The following is a 23,161-nucleotide window of genomic DNA, read 5'->3' as shown; positions in this document are numbered from 1 at the left end:
TATTAGTATGGCTGATATATACATATATATATCTGTGCTCCACTCAAATTAGATTTAGCCAGCTTTGACATTCTTTTTCCAGATGGTTGTTTTTTCAAATTGTTTTTACTTTGGCATTGTTGAATTCTACAAATATTCCAGTATTAAATCCCTTGAGCTGTTTTCAAATAACATTTATAAAGCTGTCCAAACTATTAAAAATGGAAAACAGTTTAATAATTCTGTTCTGACGAAAGGTCTTCGACCTGAAACGTTAACTCTGTTTCTTTCTCCACAGATGCTGCCTCATTTGCTGAGCTTTTCCAACATTTTCTGTTTTTATTTTATATTTATTATTATTAATAATTCTGTGGTTTAACTACAATTTTAACTCCCTTGTCCAGGCTGCAATTCTAATTTTAAAAAGTTCTGAAAGTAACTGCTTAGGGCGAAAAGTTAATAGTGAAACTTTTTTTAACCAAAAAACGTTGTGAAGGGCCAAGGCCTGTAGTACAGGATACCGGCAAGTAGACAAGAAGACGAGGTAAATCAGGAAGTAATGATTAGGTGATGCCATGTTTTGGATTTTAAAAAGTCTTTAAGTTACAGGAGAAGAGAAAAGCCTGAGTGCAGTAAGGAGTTTCACACTTTTGAGGTCCTGGGAAAGAATAAATTATAGAAAAAGACAGTGTGAAGATGTAGAGAGGAGGAAGGGTGTCTGGAGATGACATATTCACAGTTTAGACAAAATCAAGAAAGGAAAGTTCAGAGGATCAATGGCCATAATATAAAATAGAGACAAAGAAGAAAAATTCTGACAGTTAGAAGCTAGAGCTGTGAGAAGGGTCACCCATCGGATGGTAGACTTTATCCTGTATCGTGTCCAGGACTGCAAGAGAAGTATTAAATTGCACAAATGCAGAGCAATTTTCAAGTCTTGAATGACCCCGGGCTTTATAGAGATTTAAAAGCTGTTGAGGAGGAAGGATATTTTTGGCATGAAAGAGGAAACAAAAATTCTTGGAAGCAGCAAGAGCAATGGAAGGGACGTTCAGTTCCATTGGAGGTCCGAGAAGATAGACTAAGAACGTCGATAGATGAAAAAGCACTCAGGTTGGATCCATCAAAGAGGTGGTACTGTTGATTAGGTTTATGAGAGGCATAAAAAAACTATCCTTCAAGAATTGAAATAAAGATGACATAAGGCATGAGGGAGATCAAGATGTGATTCAGTCATTTCACTTTGAGAGGACTGGAAGTTGTTTGCACTAAGGGTTTTGATCTGATTGAATTTAGAGCTGAATTAACAGCAAAAGGAAAGTTCAGAGGATCAATGGCCATAATAATATAAAATAGAGACAAAGAAGAAAAATTCTGACAGTTAGAAGCTAAAGCTGTGAGAAAAGTCACCCATTGGATGGTAGCCTTTATCTTGTATCCTGCCCAGGAATGGGTTGGGTTGGATGATGGTTGAAGATTGCCATTTTTATGAAGAAGGAACTAAATGATCCCTAGAGAACCCTGAGTTAATGTAAAAAGACTTGGAGAATGAGCAATCACCTACAGCACAAATCGAATGAATTGGAAAGGAAACTAGATAGCCACGAACACTGCTTTGGTGGCAGTTCACATGATGACAACTTGTGAAATACATGGTGCTATTCCCCCTTCAAGGCTTTGGAGAATTTGAGGGTGATGACAAGTCACCAAAATGTATACCATTTCTAAATAAAATACAAATTTGAAGTGAACTATGCACTACAAAACAGGAATATAGTTCATATTATTTTGTTCTGATTTTTTTAGGTAGTAATACCACATTATGAAATAAATTTGCAGACAAAAAAGGTAAAAGCTGGAAATGGGTGTTAAAGGAATCCAAGTACAGAACTGGATCATTTAGCTGTTATTAACCAATAACACAATGTGACACCTGGACCTAGCATGGTGGATGAGAATTAAACAACACTAATTGCAACAGACTTTTGCTGTGGCTGTAGTTTAAAAACATCACATTTCCTGTATTATTTCTGGGGAGACACTGTACTAATTGCAAAATTAAAATGTTGTTGTGATTGCTATTTCAGAAAGTTGTGCATTACCTATCATGTTTTTTTGTGAAATGTTTGGTCTCAGTACGGGAGTAAGTAAAAAGAGGAACAAATTCAGTGAAACACACCTTACAAAACATATTACCTGGTTGCGTAGGAATCAAACAGCCCCACTGTAGTTAAAAAGGAAGTGTCTGGTGGTGTTACCCTGTATGTTTTCATTTTACAACATATCATGTAAAGTGTCCAGTGCAACTCTATTTTGAATAAAACTGAAATTAAATCAATCTTTTTCAGATGGGTGCTTGTTTCTCTAAGGTTTTCAATGGTTGCCCTCTGAAAATTCACTGTGCAACATCGTGGATTAATCCAGACACAAGAGGTATTTGCTGTTTCCAGAACTAAAAATTCAAAGTTTTTATCCTTGATTTCTGCTTTCTTATATTTAATTCTTTGCACTTTTCCCTCTGCAGATCAGTACCTTATATTTGGTGCTGAAGAAGGCATTTACACTTTAAACCTTAATGAATTACATGAAACATCAATGGAGCAGGTAAACATTCAGTTTTTAGATTAACTGTTCTAAACAATTTTTAGCATTTAATTTGTTGCTTACCCCAATGGAAATACACCCTCAATGTACTTCCCAGAACCCAACTTGAGAAATTAAATGTTATACTGAAATAGATCACAGATAAATTGGCTTGCTTTACTGGGGAAGGTGGGGAGGGAAATACCTTATACATCTTAATCTCTAAACTGCTCAGTGGGATATTTTTTAACTTCCAGCCAGAAAGGGAGTGGAGGGGAAGATTTCCGGGTGCGAAATCCAGTGCGACCTTAATGAGGCCCATCAATGGCACTTCTGGGTTTTGTGCCTGGCAGCCAGCCTGATTGACTGACAGGCTGGCTGGCCGTCGGCAGTGAAAGGAGCTGCACATCGGGGGGTTGGGGGGGGTGGTGAGGAGAGAGGAGAGATCATCGGGCCTGGAAAAAATCGGTGGTGGTGAGGGGATGTGGACGGGGTGGGGGGGTCAGCCACCATCGTGGATCGGGGGGGGGGGGGGGGGTGTTAGCCACCATCGTGGATTGGGGTGGAGGTGGGTCAGCCACCATCGTGGATCAGTGGTCAGCAAGCTTTGTGGATTTGGTGCGGGTGAGGGGGGGTGGGCCGATCGTGGGGAGTCCTGTCGGCCAAGTGAGTTTGCTGGGCCTGGATGAAGCACTCCTACTCCTCCTGGTCCACAAGCAGTGCAATAAAGGCACTTACCTATGGATCTGGCCCTTCCCGCCTGCTTTCACCTGATGCGATTCAGAGGAGATGGGAAACCCGAACAGGTAAGGTTAAATTAATTTTAATTGTCCAATACACAAGATATTAATATTTAAGTATCTCAATGAGGTACATTGCCCCTTTAAGTGTCGGCCTGCCGGATTTAAATGAGGGTGGGACTTCCTAGTGTCTGCTCTCCACAGGCACAGAAATGGTATACATTTTGGTGACTTGTCATCACCCTCAAAATCTCCGAAGAAGTAGGTGTGTTGCAGCCGGGATGCGGTCCCGCTCTGAAAACATAGCATTTTCACTGCCCATCCGCCCCCAAACCACCCGTTCTTGGAGGTTGAAATCTACTCCAATGTGTTTCGTTACTGAGCTTATGTTTTCATTTTAGCTTGTCCAAAGAAGGTGCACGTGGCTGTATGTAATGAACAATGCATTACTATCGATATCTGGTAAGCTCCATACAATTTTTTGATATCTGAAATTCTGTAAACCACTTCTCATGTACTTGAAACAAGGACCGTTGAATGAATGGCACAAAATTATTCTTTGCAATCTATAAAGATCTTTATACAACTTGTATGCAGTATTTTGTTTGAGATACTTATGCTTCATGGGTTAGTTACAGAGATCGTCCATGTCCTGTGCATACAGAATCCTCCAGGTGAGCTAAATAAAAATTGCATGAACCAGATCATAGAGCATAAGTCTGGTTTGATCCCCTTTATAAAAGCTCTCCAATAGAATACTGGGCTCTAAATTGGGCCACGTAGTGCCCGTTGTGTAGGCGCTACGCGGACTCCTAAGGACCCAAAATGGCGTCCGGAATGCGTGCCCACACTTCTAGCGTGTGGTGCACCAGATGCCATATTGGTAAAGGCGTTCGTGCACGCGCAGGTAACAAACACCGGCACCATGTACAGTAGGGAGAGTAGTCGGTAGATCAATGTGCAACGCTGATGTAAAGGGACAGGTGTGATTTTGGAACTCAACGCTCCAGCCAACCCACTGTCTTAACCTCGCAGAGCTGAACAGGTCTTAAATATCATGATGGACCTGCCCCCACCAGCGCTATTTAAAGGGATCATGCAGGAGTTACAGGTTAATTGCTGGATTATTGCTTCTGGCTGCTGATGCATTTGTACCTGTTTTTGGAGGTCTCCTATACTTGAATACTAGGACTGGGGGTCATAACCTAACAATTAGAGCCAGGACTTGCAGGAATGAAGTTAGGAAATGCTTCCACGCGCAAAGGGTGGTAGAAATTTGGAGCACTGTTTCGCAAACGGCAGTCGATGCTGTCTCAATCCATCTAAGCTTGATAGATTTTTGTTAACCAAAGGTATTAAGGGATATCGGGCTATGGCGGATATACGGAGTTAGGTAACAAATACCATGATTTCATTGAACATAGGAAGATAGGAACAGGAGTCCTGTTCGTACCTTCCTATGTTCCTATAATAAAGTTTCAATACTCTACAGGGAGTAGGCTGGCTAGCTGACAGGCAGCAGCAAGGGCGCTGGCAGAGTGGCTGGGGTGGGACAGGAATGCTGTGTCATCCTGAGAGGATAGCAGGTTCATGTTCCATGGAGCCACTGCCACTTGCTGTTATGCACCACCTTCTCCTGCAAGAAAGCAGGATATATGTCGATGAGTGTCCTGCAAGATGTTTCGATAATGTGGCTGTCATGGTTGAATAGCTGCCAGTGTGTGTGACCTGTGACCTGAGTTGTGGGTATGCAGCTTGTAACAGTGGTAATGGGTGAGAGGAAGCATCTGATTGGAAGAGTTGAGTACTGATGGAAAGAGTTTGTTGGTATGTGGGTGATGGAGGTTGTAGTGCGTGGAGCAGTGGATGCGGCTAGTGGTGTAGTTGGTAGGAGACGCCACTTGACAGTTGACCTCACTCACTTTGACCACTTATGTCAAAGCGTTGAACCTCTTCCTGCACTGCATCCATGCTCGTGGTGCTATGCACCTGCTAGTGACTTTGTCCCCTACTGCCTCTCACTGCCTCGGGAGCGTATGTCTGGAGGGTCTCTTGCCGCCCCCTCTTCCTCCCCTCCAGAGAAGGATGTCCCTCCTTCTGTCCACCTCTTGCACCAAGGCCTCTAGTGCATCATCAGAGAACCTTGGTGCACACACTCTCGCAGGCCCGGTAGAAACCTCTCTTGCAGGCCCTGTACAAACTCAGATCGGCAGATTGGTGAGGTCTGGTGTGCAGCTCAGAGGATGTAAGTATGTAGTATGCAACCTTTATTCACTGTTTTAAAATAACTCAACAGTTTATGAACATAGGGATGGGACCTGCATCTGTGTTTTACGTGTGCGATGTCTGATCTCCGTTCAGACTCTGTGCGGACCCATATCTTATATTTTGCAAATATCAGAGTCCCGCAAAATTTTTTAATGAGTAGCCCAGTTGTTGCTCATTAAAAAATTCCAGAGGTTTCATCATCACCATGCTGCACTATATTGCAGCACAAACTCACTTCCTGCAGCCACCTGCACCTCTAAGAGATGCAGGCTGCCTTTAAGTGGTGCTAGCCACTCGCGATATCTGGTCCCCCTGCTGGTGAGCACAGGTAGCACTGGCTGGCACAGCAATCCGGTAAATTACCAGGCAGCACAAATGTTATGTTACCCGGTTTTGGGGGTTACCCAAAATAGCCCCCACTATCTCTTGTCATGTGCCCTTCATGCAACTCTCACGAGGGAAGGAATTTAGCCCAAATTAAGAACAACTGTGGGCTTTTTGCTGTATGATCATGTGTGTCACTGCACTTAATTGTCACTTGCTTGCCCAAAAGCATGCCCATGTTTCCCTTCAATCATTATTGAGATGGGTATATATGGATGGGCAATAAATCTCAGCCTTGCCAGCGACGTCCACATTCCTGAGAATGAAAGGATTTTGCTGGGCAATTTTTTTTATCAGTCACTTCTGTGCCACTGTGCAATTTAAACAAGTAAAGGTTCTAGTCCTTTATGTATTGTCATTGTATGGTTCATTTCTTTTTGGTGATTAGGGCAAAGCTACAGCATGCTCAGTTACATTATTAAAAGTTGTTTGCAAGGATGAATATTCACATCCAATTCCTCCAGTACATTCTGAACAAGATGAACATCTCATCACATGCATCAGAGAGCAAGACATGATACTCTGTTAGATTTTGCCACTAAGATAACTGAGGTGCTCCCATAGCCTTGTGCTTGAGATCCTCTAAGGACTGACTGGAGTTTTTTTTACTTGCAGGGAAAAGTCAGTCTAGGTGAGAACCTGTTATTCAGAGTACTCCCCATTTTTATAGAAGAAACTAATCTTTAACGTATTAGAATAACATTTTACAGTACAGAAACAGGCCATTTGGCCCAACAGGTTTGTGCCAGTGCTTCTGCTCCACACGAGCCTCCTCTCACTTTATTTAATCTGCCCCTATCAACATATCCTTCTACTCCTTTCTCCCTCATGTACTTATCTACCTTCCCCTTAAATGCATCTATGCTACCTGCCTCAACCACCATGTGGTAACGAGTTCCACATTCTCACCTCTCTGAGTAAAGAAGTTTCTCCTGAGTTCCTTATTGGATTTATTAGTTATTTATTATTTGATTTTCTTTTTGAAATGGGGAACCAACCCATGAGTCCAACAATGGCTTTGTTGCAGACCAAAGGGCGCATAACTTCAGAAAGTTGTAATGCTACTTTGGTTTCTCATGGTCAGACAGCTCCATTCAGTGGGCTAGGAAATTTGCATTCTCATGCTTTCCTGGGTTTGTGTGTGTGTGTGTGTGTGTGTGGAGCAACTTTTCAGCTGGTTTGAAGTTGTCCCATTTCCCCTTTGCTGTTTGCAATGGAGCCACTCTGGGATGCTCCCTGTTATTGACATGCCCAGGATGGTTTGCTGGGGTGGTGAAGGGTCATATTCCAAGACATCTGGCAGAAAAATTGTCATTTTCAACAAAAAAAAATCAAATAAATCAAAGCAAAGGTAAATTTATACTTTAAAAAAAAATCTGGAATAAAATAGAAACAACTCACTGAGGTTTACATACATGTGATGATGTGGAGATGCCGGTGATGGACTGGGGTGGACAAATGTAAGGAGCCGCACAACACCAGGTTATAGTCCAACAGCTTTATTTGAAATCACAAGCTTTCGGAGCTTTGCTCCTTCGTCAGGTGAAGTGAAGAGTTGCATAAAGGCACAGCATATATAGTCAGAGAACAATGCCTGGTGATTACAGATAATCTTTCTAACTGCCCTTTATCACACCTCGGCCAAACTGCCCTTTATCTCTCTGCCGAGGTGTGATAAAGGGCAGTTAGAAAGATTATCTGTAATCACCAGGCATTGTTCTCTGACTATATATGCTGTGCCTTTATGCAACTCTTCACTTCACCTGACGAAGGAGCAAAGCTCCGAAAGCTTGTGATTTCAAATAAAGCTGTTGGACTATAACCTGGTGTTGTGCCACTCCTTATATTTGCATACATGTGGATCAAGATCACTTGTAACATGGGTATTCTGAGGCCATTATGTAAAGTTTTCTAGTGTTTATTCATACTGTTCTTTTGCTTTTTTGGTAACCTACTTAGAGCCAAGTGCTTTACTGACTCCTAGGTATAGAAGTAGGCGCCAGTTGAGGTAAAATAACTTCAAAAGAAACAACGTGCTATTTTGTCATATCCATGTGTCAGAGAGGGAGGGATTTTGATATGAAAAATTTATTGGGGTAACGTGTTTATGGGATTTGCTGTAGCCCAGACCCTCTTGGATACGTATACCTCAACAATTAGGGAAACTTGCAGGTAATTTCTACAGGGCAAGGTAATAAAGGATTCAGGATATTTTGCTTTGCATTGTCTCAAGGTCCCCACAAAACCCTTATGGGTGATGATGGCTAAGCTAATAGAGTGTATTGCTAATATTAGCTGAAATCAGCACCTTTTCAGGTGGCAGCCTGTCAGTAGTCAAAACCATCCTTGTGCTTGAGTAGCTCAGACTTCTGGTAAGCCTAGAGATATTCAAACTGGAAACTTTCCAGAGATGGAAAACTTAGGAGATATCCTAGGAATAGTCTCACTGCCGCAAGAATAACCTCTGAATCTCCAGAGCACATTCCCTCTTGCTGCTCAAAATAGGATCCCGGGCAGAGTTTCACATCGATGGCAAGGGCCAGTTTAGTGGCTTCCTGTATGAGGCTGTTTATGAAGTATTTGGACATCGACCTCTTGACCCAATAGTAACACTATATTACCTCACCATGCCAGAAGAAATTGACAGCTTGAGGAAAGCATTCTAGTGAGGGTGGAGGGAGAAAGAGAAATCTCTCTCAAAAACCACAACCTCCTTTGCCATTTACTACAGATACTTACTAGTTTACTTGAATTTCAATTTGAATAGCAGATGTTTTCATGACTCCCATGAGTCCTTGTGACACGCAGGCTTGAGTTTTAAAAAGGCTCATGATTGGGGAACTGGGTGGTGCAGTGAGTTAAACACTGGCCTTTCACCTTGGGGATATCAGTTTAAATCCAGCCCTGAGCAATGCAATGAAAGTTTCCTCTGTGTGCCACTTGTGGAGGTCATGTGTAAAATAAATGCACAGTCTCAACTTAGTTTCTAGTTAGCATGGCCGCACCTCACAAAAACTACCCCTAATTTGACAATCTCATTCCAAGGTGGGTAGTATGAGAAATGGAAAAATGTCACACTGGTGCAGTCAAGGTGTTTTTCTAGGTTGGGCTGAGTCCCATTTTTGGGACAGCATAGAGGAGCTTTACTCTGCATCTTTCAGGCTAAACCTAACCTGGGAGTACTTGATATTGACACAAGTGTCTGAATTGGGAATTTGTTCTGTTCTCTATCAGTAACATTTCTCGTCTTGAAGTACACAAATTCTGGGGAAAATGTTTTTTTTAAAGGATTGTGATTGTGAGACGTCCTTTTGAAGGATCAGATTATCGCTAATCTCAAATCCCTTCTTAAAATAATTTGAGTTCAATCAATTTGCAGTTCCTTAGCTGTTTGCTCTCTTTTTCATATCTAATACTGAGCATAGAGTACACTTTAGTGTGTGTAGTGTTGATATTTACATAGACCTTTCCCGATCCAATGTTGTCTTCAATGCCTTTTGTTCATTTGTTATAAAGAAAACTAAGGCCAGCCAAGTGCTTAACACTGGGTGCCAAAATGGATCCTGAAATGTTTCACTTTTAACATGTTCTCTGCCCTCTAAATCTAATCTGGCAAGGATTGGGGTCACACTATTAGAGGGTAAGTTCCTTTATCTCCTATAGTAGCAGCAATCCCAGTATATATAGGATTAAAAGAGGGAAAGTGGGTTTTATCAGGTTGGAAAACCCACCTTTCCTCCTTCTGTTCCTCTGGATACCTTGTTCTAAGTAATACCTTGTTATGATAACATCTACATGACTGAGATTTACATTAGAAAGGGACCTAATATGGGGAAAGGTATTGCAATCAGCACTTGAAGCTTTCAGCTTGTGAATCTCGCCAGGGCTGCTTTGGCAGCATCTCCCAAACCTGCAACCTCGGACAGCAGGTGCATGGGAATGCCATCACCTCCAAGTTCCCCTCTAAGTCACACCATCCTGACTTGGACACATATTGCTGTTTTTTCATCATTGCTGGGTCAAAATCCTGGAACTCCCTATTAACAGCATTGTGAGAGCACCTTCACTACAAAAACTGCAGCTATTCAAGAAGAAGGGCCACCACCACCTTCTCAAGGGCAACTAGGGATGGGCAATAAATGCCGGCCTTACCAGTGTTTCCCACATCTGAGAATGATTTTTTTTTTAATATCAGCTGTTCTCCTTCAGAGAAACAGAATTTGTTGTGGTGAGTAACATTTCCTTTCCTAAGCAGATCCTGTCCAGTCCTCATTCTTCAAATTAAATTCTCCACATATTAGCATTGCTACTGCTTTTCTACGTTACAGGTTGTTGAACCCTGCTGCCCTTGGAGGGGATGTATCAATTATCCCAGTGATGATAACTGGTTCTGAACCTCTTCTGGAAATAAATCAGTGATCAAGATTGAAAATAGTTATTGTAATGTTAGGTTGATATTCTTAAAGGTTTTGCTTGATTACGTTGCGGGAGAGGATGAGAGAGAAATCTAAGTTCATTCCTTTTGGAAGTTCTTTCTGACCATTCACCTTCCTCAAGAGATTAAATAATAAGCCTTGTCTTTTTAGATTGCATTGGGTCAGCTGCTCTTTCCTGTTTGTGAACATATCAGCTGTGTCTTGCTGTTTTCAGCAAGAGAACTGTTTTCATTTATTTGAAACACTGATGTCCCTCACTTGCTTGTAGGTATGTCATTGCAAAGTTCAAGTTGAGATGGAAAGCCTGTCTGCTATGACATATAGTCATTTAAAGTCACGGGTCAGTTTTGCACAAAAAAGAGAATGTGATGTATTCTCAGAATTCTGAGCAAATATAAAAATATGACCACAGGACTAAGATGCAGCTAAGACGTTCACAGGCATCAAAATCAAGAATGCAATAAAAGGAATTAATTCACCACAGGCTTTGAGTTCTCTTGAAAATGTGAAATCAAAGAGAAGAAATATAAAAACCAAGAATTCCTTAACAAATTACTGTCTTGACATCTGATATGTGTAGATGGCATTTGATACTCTTGAAGTAGTATACTGTTGCTTGAAAGGCATTTTTCTTTTTTTTTCAGGAAAAGCTTCCCAACTTTACTCTCACAATTTGTTGGGTCTTTTTGAGTATGCTAGACAAATGCAAAAATTGCCAGTCTCTATTCCTGCATATAGACTTCCTGACAGAATACTTCCAAGGTAAGAGGAGATTCTTTCATACACTTTGTTGGAATTAAATAATTTACTATGGGTGACACAGTGAGAAATACTGAGATATTGAAGCCAAATGCTCAATTGAAGCTCGCTGTTGATTGGCGGAGAGCCGAGTGTCTTTGTTACTGACTGAAGCGCACTGTTTATTGGTGGAGAGGGCGGGTGTTACTAACAGTGAAGTAAATGGACTTATGCAATAATGAATTACCCTATTTTAGATTTTTTTTTAAATTGTGAAATCAAAGTTGTTGGAATAAATGCTGCAAGACAGTTTGGAGAATAGAGTGGGTTAAAATGGATCTTTGTTAAGCAGTCAAGCAAACACACACTCATGAATGATGATCAGATACTCACAAGCGGGATACCCATCGGGAGCTCCGGGTGACTGTGTCTGTCTGTCCCAACCGGATCATGGCACACCATCCCTGTTTCTTACCTATATACAATAGAATAAACATGCCTATACAGAGCTTTAATAAGACTTGTCTCTCTACCTTGGACTCCACCTTCGCCAAAACCAACTTGTTCCAGTCCTCAAAGTTGCTGCACTATTCTGTCGAGCCAGCAAAGCTTTTGCTTATCTCTGAGAGTCCACACTACACGCGAAATCCTGCATTACATATTAACCCTTACAAAAGTGATATCACCAAGGTTTTTTTTAAAAAAGTAAAAGAAATGTAGTAAATCGAGAAGTAGTGATGCGGTTAGGTCAATCTTGGGGTTTAAAATTCAAATATCGGAAAAGGAAGGAAAAGCTGAGGGTGCTAAGGAGTTTCACAATTATGAGATGTATTTATTTCAACACAGTGATGTAGGTAGGAGGAAGAGTCTATAGGATAATGTATTTACAGTTTTAGGGGAAACGAGAGGAAAGTTTAGATGATAGTATCAATAAAATAGAGGAGACACTGTTAAAGTACCAGACAATTGGTGTACTTGCAGCACTGTAAGAGCTTACGGAGTGGTAGAATATGGCTTGTTACTATAGTCACCCATATAAGTTCCAACGCCACCCATGTAAGTTCCAAAGCTTGGCTTTGCTGTCCTCAGATAGAAGTCAGGCACTTCCCCATAATTCAATCAGGAGGGAAATCAGAGACAAGGTGCTTGATGACTGGTTGCACAGTGGCATTGGCAGAGAGCAAGTTGCTCACCTGTGTTCAACCTGAAAAAGGGAGTCAGAAGAAGAATGAAATGTTGTCCTTGTGCAGTATGTCATAATGTTCACCATGTACAAATACAAACTGAAGAAGCTTTCATGTGACAAGGGAAACCTCTTTCAAAAGTGATCCATTTCAATGCCATGTTTTTTCTAGTTGAAATTGGTAGTTTGCAGGAAAAACATGCTCTTAAATTCATACAGAACTGGCCTGGCCTGCATTTGTCCTTAGTTCTGGATCTAGGAACAAGCAGGAGCAATCGGTGATGTTCTGTGCCGTAATTGCATAAACTATCTGGTCTTAATATCAATTTCTTCCAGACATTTTTTTCTAAAATTAATTAAGATTGGGAAGAAGTGTTTTCACATTTCATGCCCTGCAAAGGTAATTTTTATATTATTGGATGCTGCAGCTGCTATTTTCTTCCTCTTTCTGCTAACAAGAATTTATTTTTATGTAGTTGCTTTTTTGGTTCTCTTCTGCTTCAGAATTAAAAACGTGATGCTTAAATCCAAATGACTAAGCTCCCCTAGGTTTAGTGGGTAAATGCATCAAGTGCTGTGGTGCTGATGTTCCAGATTCACTCAAATATCCTGAGTTGGTTTAGCTCAGCTGGGGCAGCAGTTGGGTAATTTACCATTGGTCTCAGTGCCTCTGAATTAGGGGAAGAAAATCAGCCAGGGTTGTAGCTCCTGGTTGCTATCCAGGGACCTCTGGTGGAACTGAATGTTGGACAAAGAAAGGATTGTGTTCAGCTATCATGCTGTCTCTAGTTGAATAGCCTGTTGACACTTGCTGTCAAACCTGATCGACATTAGTCAGTGCCTCACTCAACAACCTATTAATTGCTTCTAACTGCTATTAATTGTTAATGTATATAATAAAGATTGTATGATTTAAGCAGCTAACTCTTACTTTTATTTTGCAGGAAGTTTGCAGTATCTACAAAAATTCCAGATACAAAAGGCTGCCAAAAATGTTGTGTTGGTAAGGAGTTACTCTATTTTCTTAAATATCTCCATTTAATGTGCTGTTCTGAGTTAAGTAGAGAATAAAATAATAGTTGGAAGATGTTCATAGAATCATAGAAAATTTACGGCACAGAAGAGGCCATTCGGCCCATCGTGTCCGTGCTGGCTGAGAAACAAGCCACCCTGTCTAATCCCACTTTCCCACATTTGGTCCGTAGCCCTGCAGGTCACAGCTCTTTCAGGTGCACGTCCAGTTATTTTTTTTAAATGAGTTGAGGGTTTCTGCCTCTACCACCCTCTCAGGCAGTGAGTTCCAGACCCCCACCACCCTCTGGGTGAAAAAAAAATTCCTCATTTCCACTCTAATCCTTCTATCAATCACTTCAAATCTATGCCCCCTGGTTTTTGACCCCTCTGCTAAGGGAAATAGGTCCTTCCTATCTATCTAGGCCCCTCATAATTTTGTACACCTCAAACAAATCACCCTTCAGCCTCCTCTGTTCCAAGGAAAACAACCCCAGCCTATCCAATCTGTCATCATAGCTAAAATTCTCCAGTCCTGGCAACATCCTCGTAAATCTCCTCCGCACCCTCTCTAGCGCAATTACTCCTTCCTGTAATGTGGTGACCAGAACTGTGTGCAGTACTCAAGCTGTGGCCTAACTAGTTTTTTATACAGTTCCAGCATAACATCCCTGCTTTTATATTCTATATATCAGCTAATAAAGGAAAGCATCCCATATGCCTTCTTAACCACCTTATCTACCTGTCCTGCTACTTTCAGGGATCTGTGGACAAAGCTATCAAATCTTTCAAACTGTCAGAAAATACATTAAAGTGGCCAAGTAGTATTAATAGTCAATTGATTATAGCATCTCTGTTAGAAGGTCTTGTGCTGAGACCCTAACTGATTAACTTTCAAATTTCCCTACTTTAATTGACAGTGTGTTTATCATTAGTGATTGAGATTTGTAGGTAACAGGGAAAAATTGGCATGAATTTGCTCTTTGAACAGCACTGTACCTCTTCCCCCACTGCAGTGTTGTCATTAGGCTTATTTTGTGTATTTTTTTAAAAAGTGATACTTAAGCCATTATGCTTAATGTTCCAATGTACTACTTGAATGCTATTTTCTTTCTGCCAATTTTCTCCAAATCTTTCCTCTCTTGAAGGCATTGATCCTGGGCTATGGTTCCACAGGTCCCAGACGCCTTCCAGCACACCACCACATGTATGATTCTTGACAGTGAGCGTCAATAGCCTGGGCGATACAGCCAAGCCTAGTCTTGTCCTCACCTGGCATCCACACAAATGCACTTCTAACAGAGGTTGTTGGATATTGATGAGGAGTAAGAATTCTGGCTGATTTTCCCCTCCTTAACCCAGGGGTTTTGAGGCCAATTTGAGAGTAATCACCATTGCCCCTTCTGAGATGTGGTGACAAGTGACAGACAACACAAAATTTTGTAGCAAAAAAACTTGTACACATTATATTAGTTGAGCATGTAACCCAACATATTGTGTACAGTGCTGGTAAAAATACTAAGTTGCTTATTGTTTATTACAGTAAGGAATCCTTACACAGGACATAAATACCTTTGTGGTGCATTGCAATCTAGCATCGTCTTGTTAGAGTGGGTTGAGCAAATGCAGAAGTTTATGTTGATCAAAGTAAGTGGAACGTTTACAAATCATGCAGCTTTGTGCTTTCGTTCAGTCAGAGCTCCAGTATGTGGGTTTACTTTTTCCTGTCAAATGCAAATGAAAATTGGTCAGGTGATGCAACATAGAGACCGAACATCAAGAGTTGGATGGATTATTTTTGAGATGGGTACTTTTTGAATCTCAGTCTTATGAAATAGCATGTTTACGTATACCCAATAACAGCAACCTTGTAAATTGTCCTCGGTAAGGCTGTTTTTCACAATTTTGCATTGCAACAAAATTCAATTCTTAAAGACTACGGTTATAATGAAAATTATGATCACTATTTCCTGACACTACAATATGCATTACAAGCAAGACCACCTCCACACAATTCCCCAACTGGGTTGTGACAAAATGACAGTGTAACAACTATGTACCAGAATGCACAGCAGTCTAGTCTAATAAATTCCACTGAACAGATCTATTATTCTTCTTGAATCTTTCTTTTTAAACAACTTGAGTTCCATAATCAATTGGCATATAGTGTATGAAAAACACACACAAGTTCTTGAATATTGTCCTCTGTATGTGAAATGCCCAAGGAAGGAAATTGGTTAAAATCCAGATGGTCTGAATTTTAAGGAAACACTGATGTCTTGATCCCCAGGGGTTTTTTTGGACATTAGTTGAAACCAATTGCATCACACTTAAGACCAAGAGGTTGATATTTTAGGGGAAATATAAAAAATATAAAGTCATGCCATGGGTAACTATCAGACCCCTCCACCTGATCAGTCATGTTAGAATCTTTATTTCTCCTTCCCTATTCCGATCCTTCCTCCACCTCTTTCCTCCCCCCCCCCCCAAGCTTCTATGCATCAATTCTGTGGGACCATATCACAACAGATGCATCTTCAAGGAGACAATTGGAGATGAACAGTCACTATGCTTTCAAGAAAGTTACCCACTGTTTGTCGAGATTGTTTTGGGGACTGCTACCAGTCAAAGTGAACATTTTGATGCAATTGCACACTATTGGGGAGGTTCCTATTTATAAAAAAAATAAGATTTTTATCACCACTTGTCATCCCCAAAAAGACTGGTTTCAAATATTTACTGGATCCAAGGTGTTTGAATAAGTTCAATGGGAGGCCTTCAAAGAGGAGATAGTTCTGGTACAGACTAGACACATTCCCACGAAAAGGAAGGGCATCCCTCGAGCTCCCTGGGTGACTAAAGTTATAGAGATTAAAATGAAATGGAAAAAGGAGGCTCATGATAAATGTCTGGTTCATAACTCAAGCTGAATGCAAAAAGTACAGGGGAGAACTGAAAAAGGAATTAAGTGGGTCAAAGAGAGTGAATGAGACTCGATTGGAGGTAACATAAAAGGAAACCCAAAAGTCTTTTATAAACATATAAATAATAAAAGGGTAGTCAAAGGAAGGGTGGGGCTGATTAGGGACCAAAAAGGAGATCATCTTGAGGAGGAAGCGGGCATAGCTGAGGTACTGAATGAATACTTCGCTAAAGAAGATGATGCAGCCAATGTCACAGTAAATAACGAGGTAGTAGAGAAATTGGATAGGATAAAAATAGATAAAGAGGAGGTACTTAAAAGGTTGGCAATGCCCAAAGTGGAAAAGTCACCTGGTCTAGATGGGATGCGTCCTAGGATACTGAGGAAGTAAGGGTGGAAATTGCTTTGAGACACAATAATCCGGGACAAAATAGATTGGCACTTGGAAAAGTATGGGCTAATAAATGAAAGTTAGCACGGATTTTTTAAAGGAAAATCAAGTTTGATCAACTTGATTGAGTTCTTTGATGCAGTAAGGGAGAGGGTTGATGAAGGTAATGCGATTGATATGTATATGGACTTTCAAAAGGCATTTGATAAAGTACCGCAAAATAGACTGGTTAAAAAAATTAAAGCCCCTGGGATTAAAGGGACAGTGGCAACGTGGATACAAAATTGGATCGAGACCAGAAAGCAGAGAGTGAATGGTTGTTTTTCAGACTGGAGAGAAGTATACAGTGGTGTTTCCCAGGGGTCGGTATTGTGACCATTGCTGTTTTGATATATATTAATGACTTGGACTTGGATATACAGAGTATAATTTCAAAGTTTGCAGATGACACAAATCTCGGCAATGTAGTAAGCAATGTGGAGGATAGTAACAGACTTCAGGAGGACATAGACTGGTGAAATGGGCAGGCACATGGCAGATGAAATTTAACGTAGAGAAGTGTGAAGTGATACATTTTGGTAAAAAGAGAGACCTGGGGGTATATATAGATAAATCTTTGAAGGTGGCAGGAGAAGTTGAGAAAGCTGTTTTTCAAAAAAACATATGGGATCCTGGGATTTATTAATAGAGGCATAGAGTACAAAAGCAAGGAAGTTATGCTAAACCTTTATAAAACACTGGTTAGGCTGCAGCTGGAATATTGTGTTCAATTCTGGACACCACATTTTAGGAAGGGTATCAAGGCATTAGAGAGGGTGCAAAAGAGATTTACTAGAATGGTACCAGGGATGAGGCACTTCAATTATGTGGAGAGACTGGAGAAGCTGGGGTTCTCCTTGGAGCAGAGAAGGTTAAGAGGAGATTTGAAAGAGGTGTTCAAAATCATGAAGGGTTTTGATAAGGAGAAATTGTTTCCAATGGCCGAAGGGTCGATAACCAGAGGACACAGATTTAAGGTGATTGGCAAAAGAACCAGAGGCAATATGAGGAAAGATTTTTTTTTTTTACACAGCAAGTTATGATCTGGAATGCACTGCCTGAAAGGGTGGTGGAAACAGATTCAATAACAACTTTCAAAAGGGAATTAGATAAATACTTGAAGGGAAAAAATTTACAAGGCTATGGGGAAAGAGCAGGGGAGTGGGACTAATTGGATAGCTCTTTCAAAGAGCTGGCACAGGCACGATGGGCCAAATGGCTGCCTCCTATGCTATAACATACAATGAAGTCTGCATACTTTCTCACCAACATTCATGAGGTGGAATTCTAGGCCACAGTTCTGAAAAGATTGGAGATTGTCAAATTTAGGACTAATGTCACAAGGTTGCTTTTCATAGTGATCAATAAATGGATAGAACTTCTGGGTAGACTAGTGGAAGCGCAAACCTTACAATCATGAAGAACCAATTGTCAGCTATGGTGGGGTGGGAGAACCATTGGGTCTTTCTGGAGTGGGTTGAATAACCTTCCTCACCTGTATTTAGCTTGTGAACAGCCGAACATTTTTTTAAAAAAAACAACTTGCATTTATATAGCGCCTTTATCATCGTAAAATGTCCCAAGGTGCTTCAAAGGAGCGATTATCAAACAAAATTTGACACCGAGCCACATAAGGAGATATTAGGACAGGTGACCAAAAGCTTGGTCAAAGAGGTAGGTTTTAAGGAGCGTCTTAAAGGAGGAGAGAGAGGCCGAGTGGTTTATGAAGGGAATTCCAGAGCTTAGGGCCTAGGCAGCTGATGGCACAGCCGCCAGTGGTGGCGTGATTAAAATCAGGGATGCACAAGAGGTAAGAATTGGAGGAGCACAAAGATCTCGGAAGGTTGGTGGGCTGGAGGTTATGGAGGTAGGGAGGGGCGAGGCCCTGGAGGGATTTGAAAACAAGGATGAGAATTTTAAAATCAAGGCGTTACCACTCCAGGAGCCAATGTAGGTCAGTGAGCACAGGGGTGATGGGTGAACGGTACTTGGTGTGAGTTAGGATACGGGCAGCAGCATGTTGGATGAGCTCAAGTTTATGGAGGGTGGAAGGCCAGTCAGGAGAGTATTTGAATAGTCAAGTCTAGAGGTAACAAAGGCATGGAATGAGTGTTTCAGCAGCAGGGGTGGAAATAGACATATATGTTACAAAGGTGGAAGTAGGCGGTCTTAGTGATGGAGCTGATATGTGGTCAGAAGCTCATCTCGGTCAAATAGGAAGCCAAGGTTGAAACTGAGCATAAAAGACCCTTCCTTCGTTACAGTTTTCATATGATAAACTTGTATTTTGTACCCCCCACCCCCTGATATCCCATTTTATCCCTGGCTTGGTTTGACTTGCCTTCCTCAGAGAAACAAATTCAGCATATGTACCAGAAGATATACAGCTTCGAGAGGCCATACTGAAATGTAAATAGGTCTTCATTTCTTCTATTATCTTGCAAAATCATTTCGTCAGACCTAATTTGTTTAGCTAATAAAATAATAGAGTATAAATAGGCCATTATTTCAAGTAGAAGTAGTTTCAGTTAATGCTATAAAATGAGAAATTTTCAAATGGAATATATTTCTCGCACCCAGAGATCCATTCCAGATATACAATGCATTACATGTTTAAGTTCCTGGGTCCCTTGTCACGCAAAACCTTGTACACTTGGAAATGGTTCACTCCCCTGATAAATTTCTTCTTTCACCAGCAATCCAATTCACATTAATCTTAATGCCAGTGAATGGAATGGAATATGTATTTCACAGTAAACCTTGAAAGGAGGGTTGATCTTGTTTTGAAAAAACAAAATGTATTCTTAATGCAAAGCCTGTGTCTTTTGTTTTTGCCCTAGCATGTTGACTTTCCTCTGCCAAATCCATTGAAAGTCTTTGAATTGCTAGTGGTTCCAGAACAAGAATACCCACTGTTATGTGTTGCTGTCAGTAAAGGAACAGAACTTAATCAAGTAGTACGATTTGAAACAGTCAATCCAAATTCTACTTCATCCTGGTTTACTGAAACAGGTATGCTGGTTCTCATTTATTACAGATTAACATATCAAGTGATGTTTTTCATTTACTCAGGTTTTTTTTTAAACTGATTTGGAAATATACTATGTCATTATCCATGACACATTTTGTATACTGTGTATAAAGAATCTAAGATTGCCAACCAAAGGCCAGATCACCGCTCAAGATGAGCAGGAAATCAGAGGGATTTGCTCGGAGTCGTTTTTGCAAAGCAACATGTTATAGATCATCAGAGATCTGGGACCAGATTGCCTACCATTGCTCTTGTTGGGAGATGTGCATAGCCTGTTTTTGGGGGGAGGGTAGAATAGGGTAAAAATCTGCCGTGCCTTTTTGTTTTGTTTGTATTATTTTTCCTGTTTCTTAGTTAATGTGTTTACTTGATTTTCCAGCGCAGTCTATGTAGCCTTTTTAACTGAGTAAAAGAAACTGAGGAGCCGGTCTTTCTTTTCACAGTAATATTGGTGCAGTGCACACGGCAAAAACTGGAAGAGATTGGATATGAACACGGCATTTTCTTCCTGTGCAGCCATGTTACATAACTACGTAGATCATTAAAACCCTGTGCAGCCACAAAAATGTGAACTTTTTTTTAAAAAAGGCAAAACTGACTATCAAAATAATATTTTGCCAGTTTTCTTTCTAAATAAGGTTGATTTGTTATTGAAAGGCAGAAAAGGCAGGGGCAATTCTATGTGCTTAATGATTTGCCTTGGTAATCCTGCTGATTTGTTCCATTTATGATGCCCATTTATATACTGTATTCTCCAGTGCCCTTAATGATTTTCTAGTGTCTGTAAAGCACAACTATCATAGTAGGTACAGCACTGGAGGAGGCCATTTGGCCCATCGTGCCTTTGCCGGCCCTTTGAAAGAGCTATTCATTTAGTCCCGTTCCCCTACTCTTCCCCGTAGCCCTCCAATAATTGTTTTCCCTTCAAGTATTTATCCAATTCCCCTTTGAAAGTTACTATAGAATCTGCTTCCACCACCCTTTCAGGCAGTGCATTCCAGGTTATTACAACTCACTACCTAAAAAAAAAAGTTTGCTCATGTCGCCTCTGGCTCTTTTGCCGATCCTCTGGTTACCAACCCTTCTGAAAACAATTTCTCCTTATTTACTCTATCAAAACGGTTCATAATTTTGAACACCTCTATCAAATCTTCCCTTAACCTTCTCCGTTTAAAGGAGAACAACCCCAGCTTCTCCAGTCTCTCCACATAACTGAAGTCCCTCATCCCTGGCACCATTCTAGTAAATCTCTTCTGCATCATCTCTAAGGCCTTGACATCCTTCCTAAAGCATGGTGCCCAGAATTGAACACAATACTCCAGCTGCGGCCTAACCAATGTTTCATAAAGGTTTAGCATAACTTCCTTGCTTTTGTGCTCTATGCCTCTATTAATAAATCCCAGGATCACACATGTTTTTTTTTAACAGCCTTCTCAACTTATCCTGCCCAACTTATCCTGCCACCTTCAAAGATTTGTGTATGTGCACTCCCAGGTCTCTCTGTTCCTGTACCCGCTTTAAAATTGTACCGTTTAGTTTACATTCTCCTAATTTTTCCTACCAAAATGTATCACTTCACACTTCTCTGTGTTAAATTTCATCTGCCATGTGTCTGCCCATTTCACCAGACTGTGTCCTCCTGAAGTCTGTTACTATCCTCCACGTTGTTTACTACATTTCTGAGTTTTGTGTCATCTGCAAACTTTGAAATTCTACCCAGGTCCAGGTGATTAATGGATATCAAAAAGAGTAATGGTCCTAATACTGATCCCTGGGGAACACCACTGTATATTTCCCTCTAGTCTGAAAAACAACCGTTCACCACCACTCTCTGATTTCTGTCCCTTAGCCAATTTTGTATCCACACCGCCACTGTCCCTTTAATCCCATGGGCTTTAATTTTGCTAACAAGTTTATTATGTGGTACTTTATCAAATGCCTTTTGAAAGTGCATATACACATCAACCACACTACCCTCACTAACCCTCTCCATTACTTCTTCAAAGAACTCAATCAAGTTAGTCAAACACTATTTTCCTTTAACAAATCCCTGCTGACTTTCATTTTTTAGCCCATACTTTTCCAACTGCCAATTAATTTTATCCCAGATTATTGTCTCCAAAAGTTTCCCCACCACCGACGTTAGGCTGACTGGCTTGTAATTGCTAGGTTTATCCCTCTTTCCCTTTCTTGAACAGGGGTGTAACATTTGCACTCCTCCAGTCCTCTGAGCATCATCCCCATATCTAAGGAGGATTGGAAGATTGTAGCCAGAGCCTCCACAATTTCCACCCTTACCTCCCTCAGTAACTTAGGATGCATCCCATCTCGACCAGGCGGCTTTTCTACTTTGAGTACTGCCAATGTTTTAAGTACCTCCTCTTTATCTATTTTTATCCTGTCCATTATCGCTACTACCTCTTTCTTAACTGCTACGATGGCAACGTCCTCTTCTCTAGTGAAGACGGATGTGACATATTCATTCATGCCCTCTGCCTCCACAAAAAGATCTCCTTTTTTTGTCCCTAATCGGTCCCACGCTTCCTTTGACTATATTTTATAAAAGACTTTTTGGTTCTAGAAGTATGATTGCTGCCTTTTACCAAATCCAAAACCAGGTAGGTTTGGGGCAGTGGGAGTGACATGTTGTTTAATAGTTTGCTGTCAGCCTCCGTGCTGGGCTCCGTGGGTATAGAGACTGGATTGGTGCACAGAGTTTGTTTTTGTCACCTTTCATGATGATGCTATGAAAAGAGGCAATATTCTGTGCAACTGTCATGTGTTGCACAGAATTGTTACACTATTGTTTTGAACATTTAACTGAGTGCCAGGAGGTGTTGGACAATTACATTTCTATAGCAGGTTATAATCACTTCTTTTTGAAGAGACAAATTTAGGGTTCAAATGGTGGGCTGGAATATCTTTTACCATATCATAATAAAAAAACAATTGAGGCAGAGTTTTCTTTCTAGGTACTTTTACATTTGAAAAGTGCAGCTGACTGCAAAAGTATGGATCTCTCCCTATGGGCTACACTTAGTAATGTAAATTTGCTAACTTCTGTTCCAGCAGTAGCAGCAGAGACTCATTTTTTCCAGAGATCTTAGGAACTGCTGCCATTGTGCTAGCTCAGCTTCTGCCCTTTAATGAGTGGATGTATAAATGAGAGAGCACAGTACTGGGCGATCATTCTCCCAAAACTGGCATTGAATTATAAAAGCTCCTTAATTATTTATCTGTTCCCCAAGACCAGTTTGTTTTATAAATAGGGAGAGTGGCATCCAGAGATCTCTCTCCGCAATCCTGCATCAGAACAAAAGAAATACTGTAAAAGCACCTATAGATTGGAGATGGAAAAATTAAAGACTGGTGCTGTCTTCCAATAACTGCTGGAGAGTCCAAAGCAGAGGCTGACTGCAGGTAGGATCAGGCAAGAAATTGCGTGCTAATCAATT

General features: G+C 40.8%; 1 protein-coding gene across 5 annotated transcripts in view; it reads left to right on the top strand.

The window, feature by feature from the left end:
• Positions 1-23,161, top strand: part of LOC137324685 (mitogen-activated protein kinase kinase kinase kinase 3) — a 233,859-nt gene that overhangs the window by 197,307 nt on the left and 13,391 nt on the right. For 4 of the 5 annotated variants that reach the window (XM_067989274.1, XM_067989272.1, XM_067989271.1 and 1 more), the window contains 7 exons: positions 2,328-2,412; positions 2,504-2,583; positions 3,704-3,764; positions 11,035-11,152; positions 13,256-13,314; positions 14,866-14,969; positions 19,516-19,687. In XM_067989274.1, the coding sequence (XP_067845375.1) occupies positions 2,328-2,412; positions 2,504-2,583; positions 3,704-3,764; positions 11,035-11,152; positions 13,256-13,314; positions 14,866-14,969; positions 19,516-19,687 (679 nt within the window). The remainder of the gene's footprint in view (positions 1-2,327; positions 2,413-2,503; positions 2,584-3,703; positions 3,765-11,034; positions 11,153-13,255; positions 13,315-14,865; positions 14,970-19,515; positions 19,688-23,161) is intronic. The other variant, XM_067989275.1, reaches the window with a different exon arrangement.

This window comes from Heptranchias perlo, chromosome 8, assembly GCF_035084215.1.
Source record: "Heptranchias perlo isolate sHepPer1 chromosome 8, sHepPer1.hap1, whole genome shotgun sequence".
In the NCBI taxonomy this organism is placed as follows: Eukaryota; Metazoa; Chordata; class Chondrichthyes; order Hexanchiformes; family Hexanchidae; genus Heptranchias; species Heptranchias perlo.
Note: the sequence above shows the minus strand (reverse complement) of the source record. Positions and strands in the feature narration are given on the sequence as shown.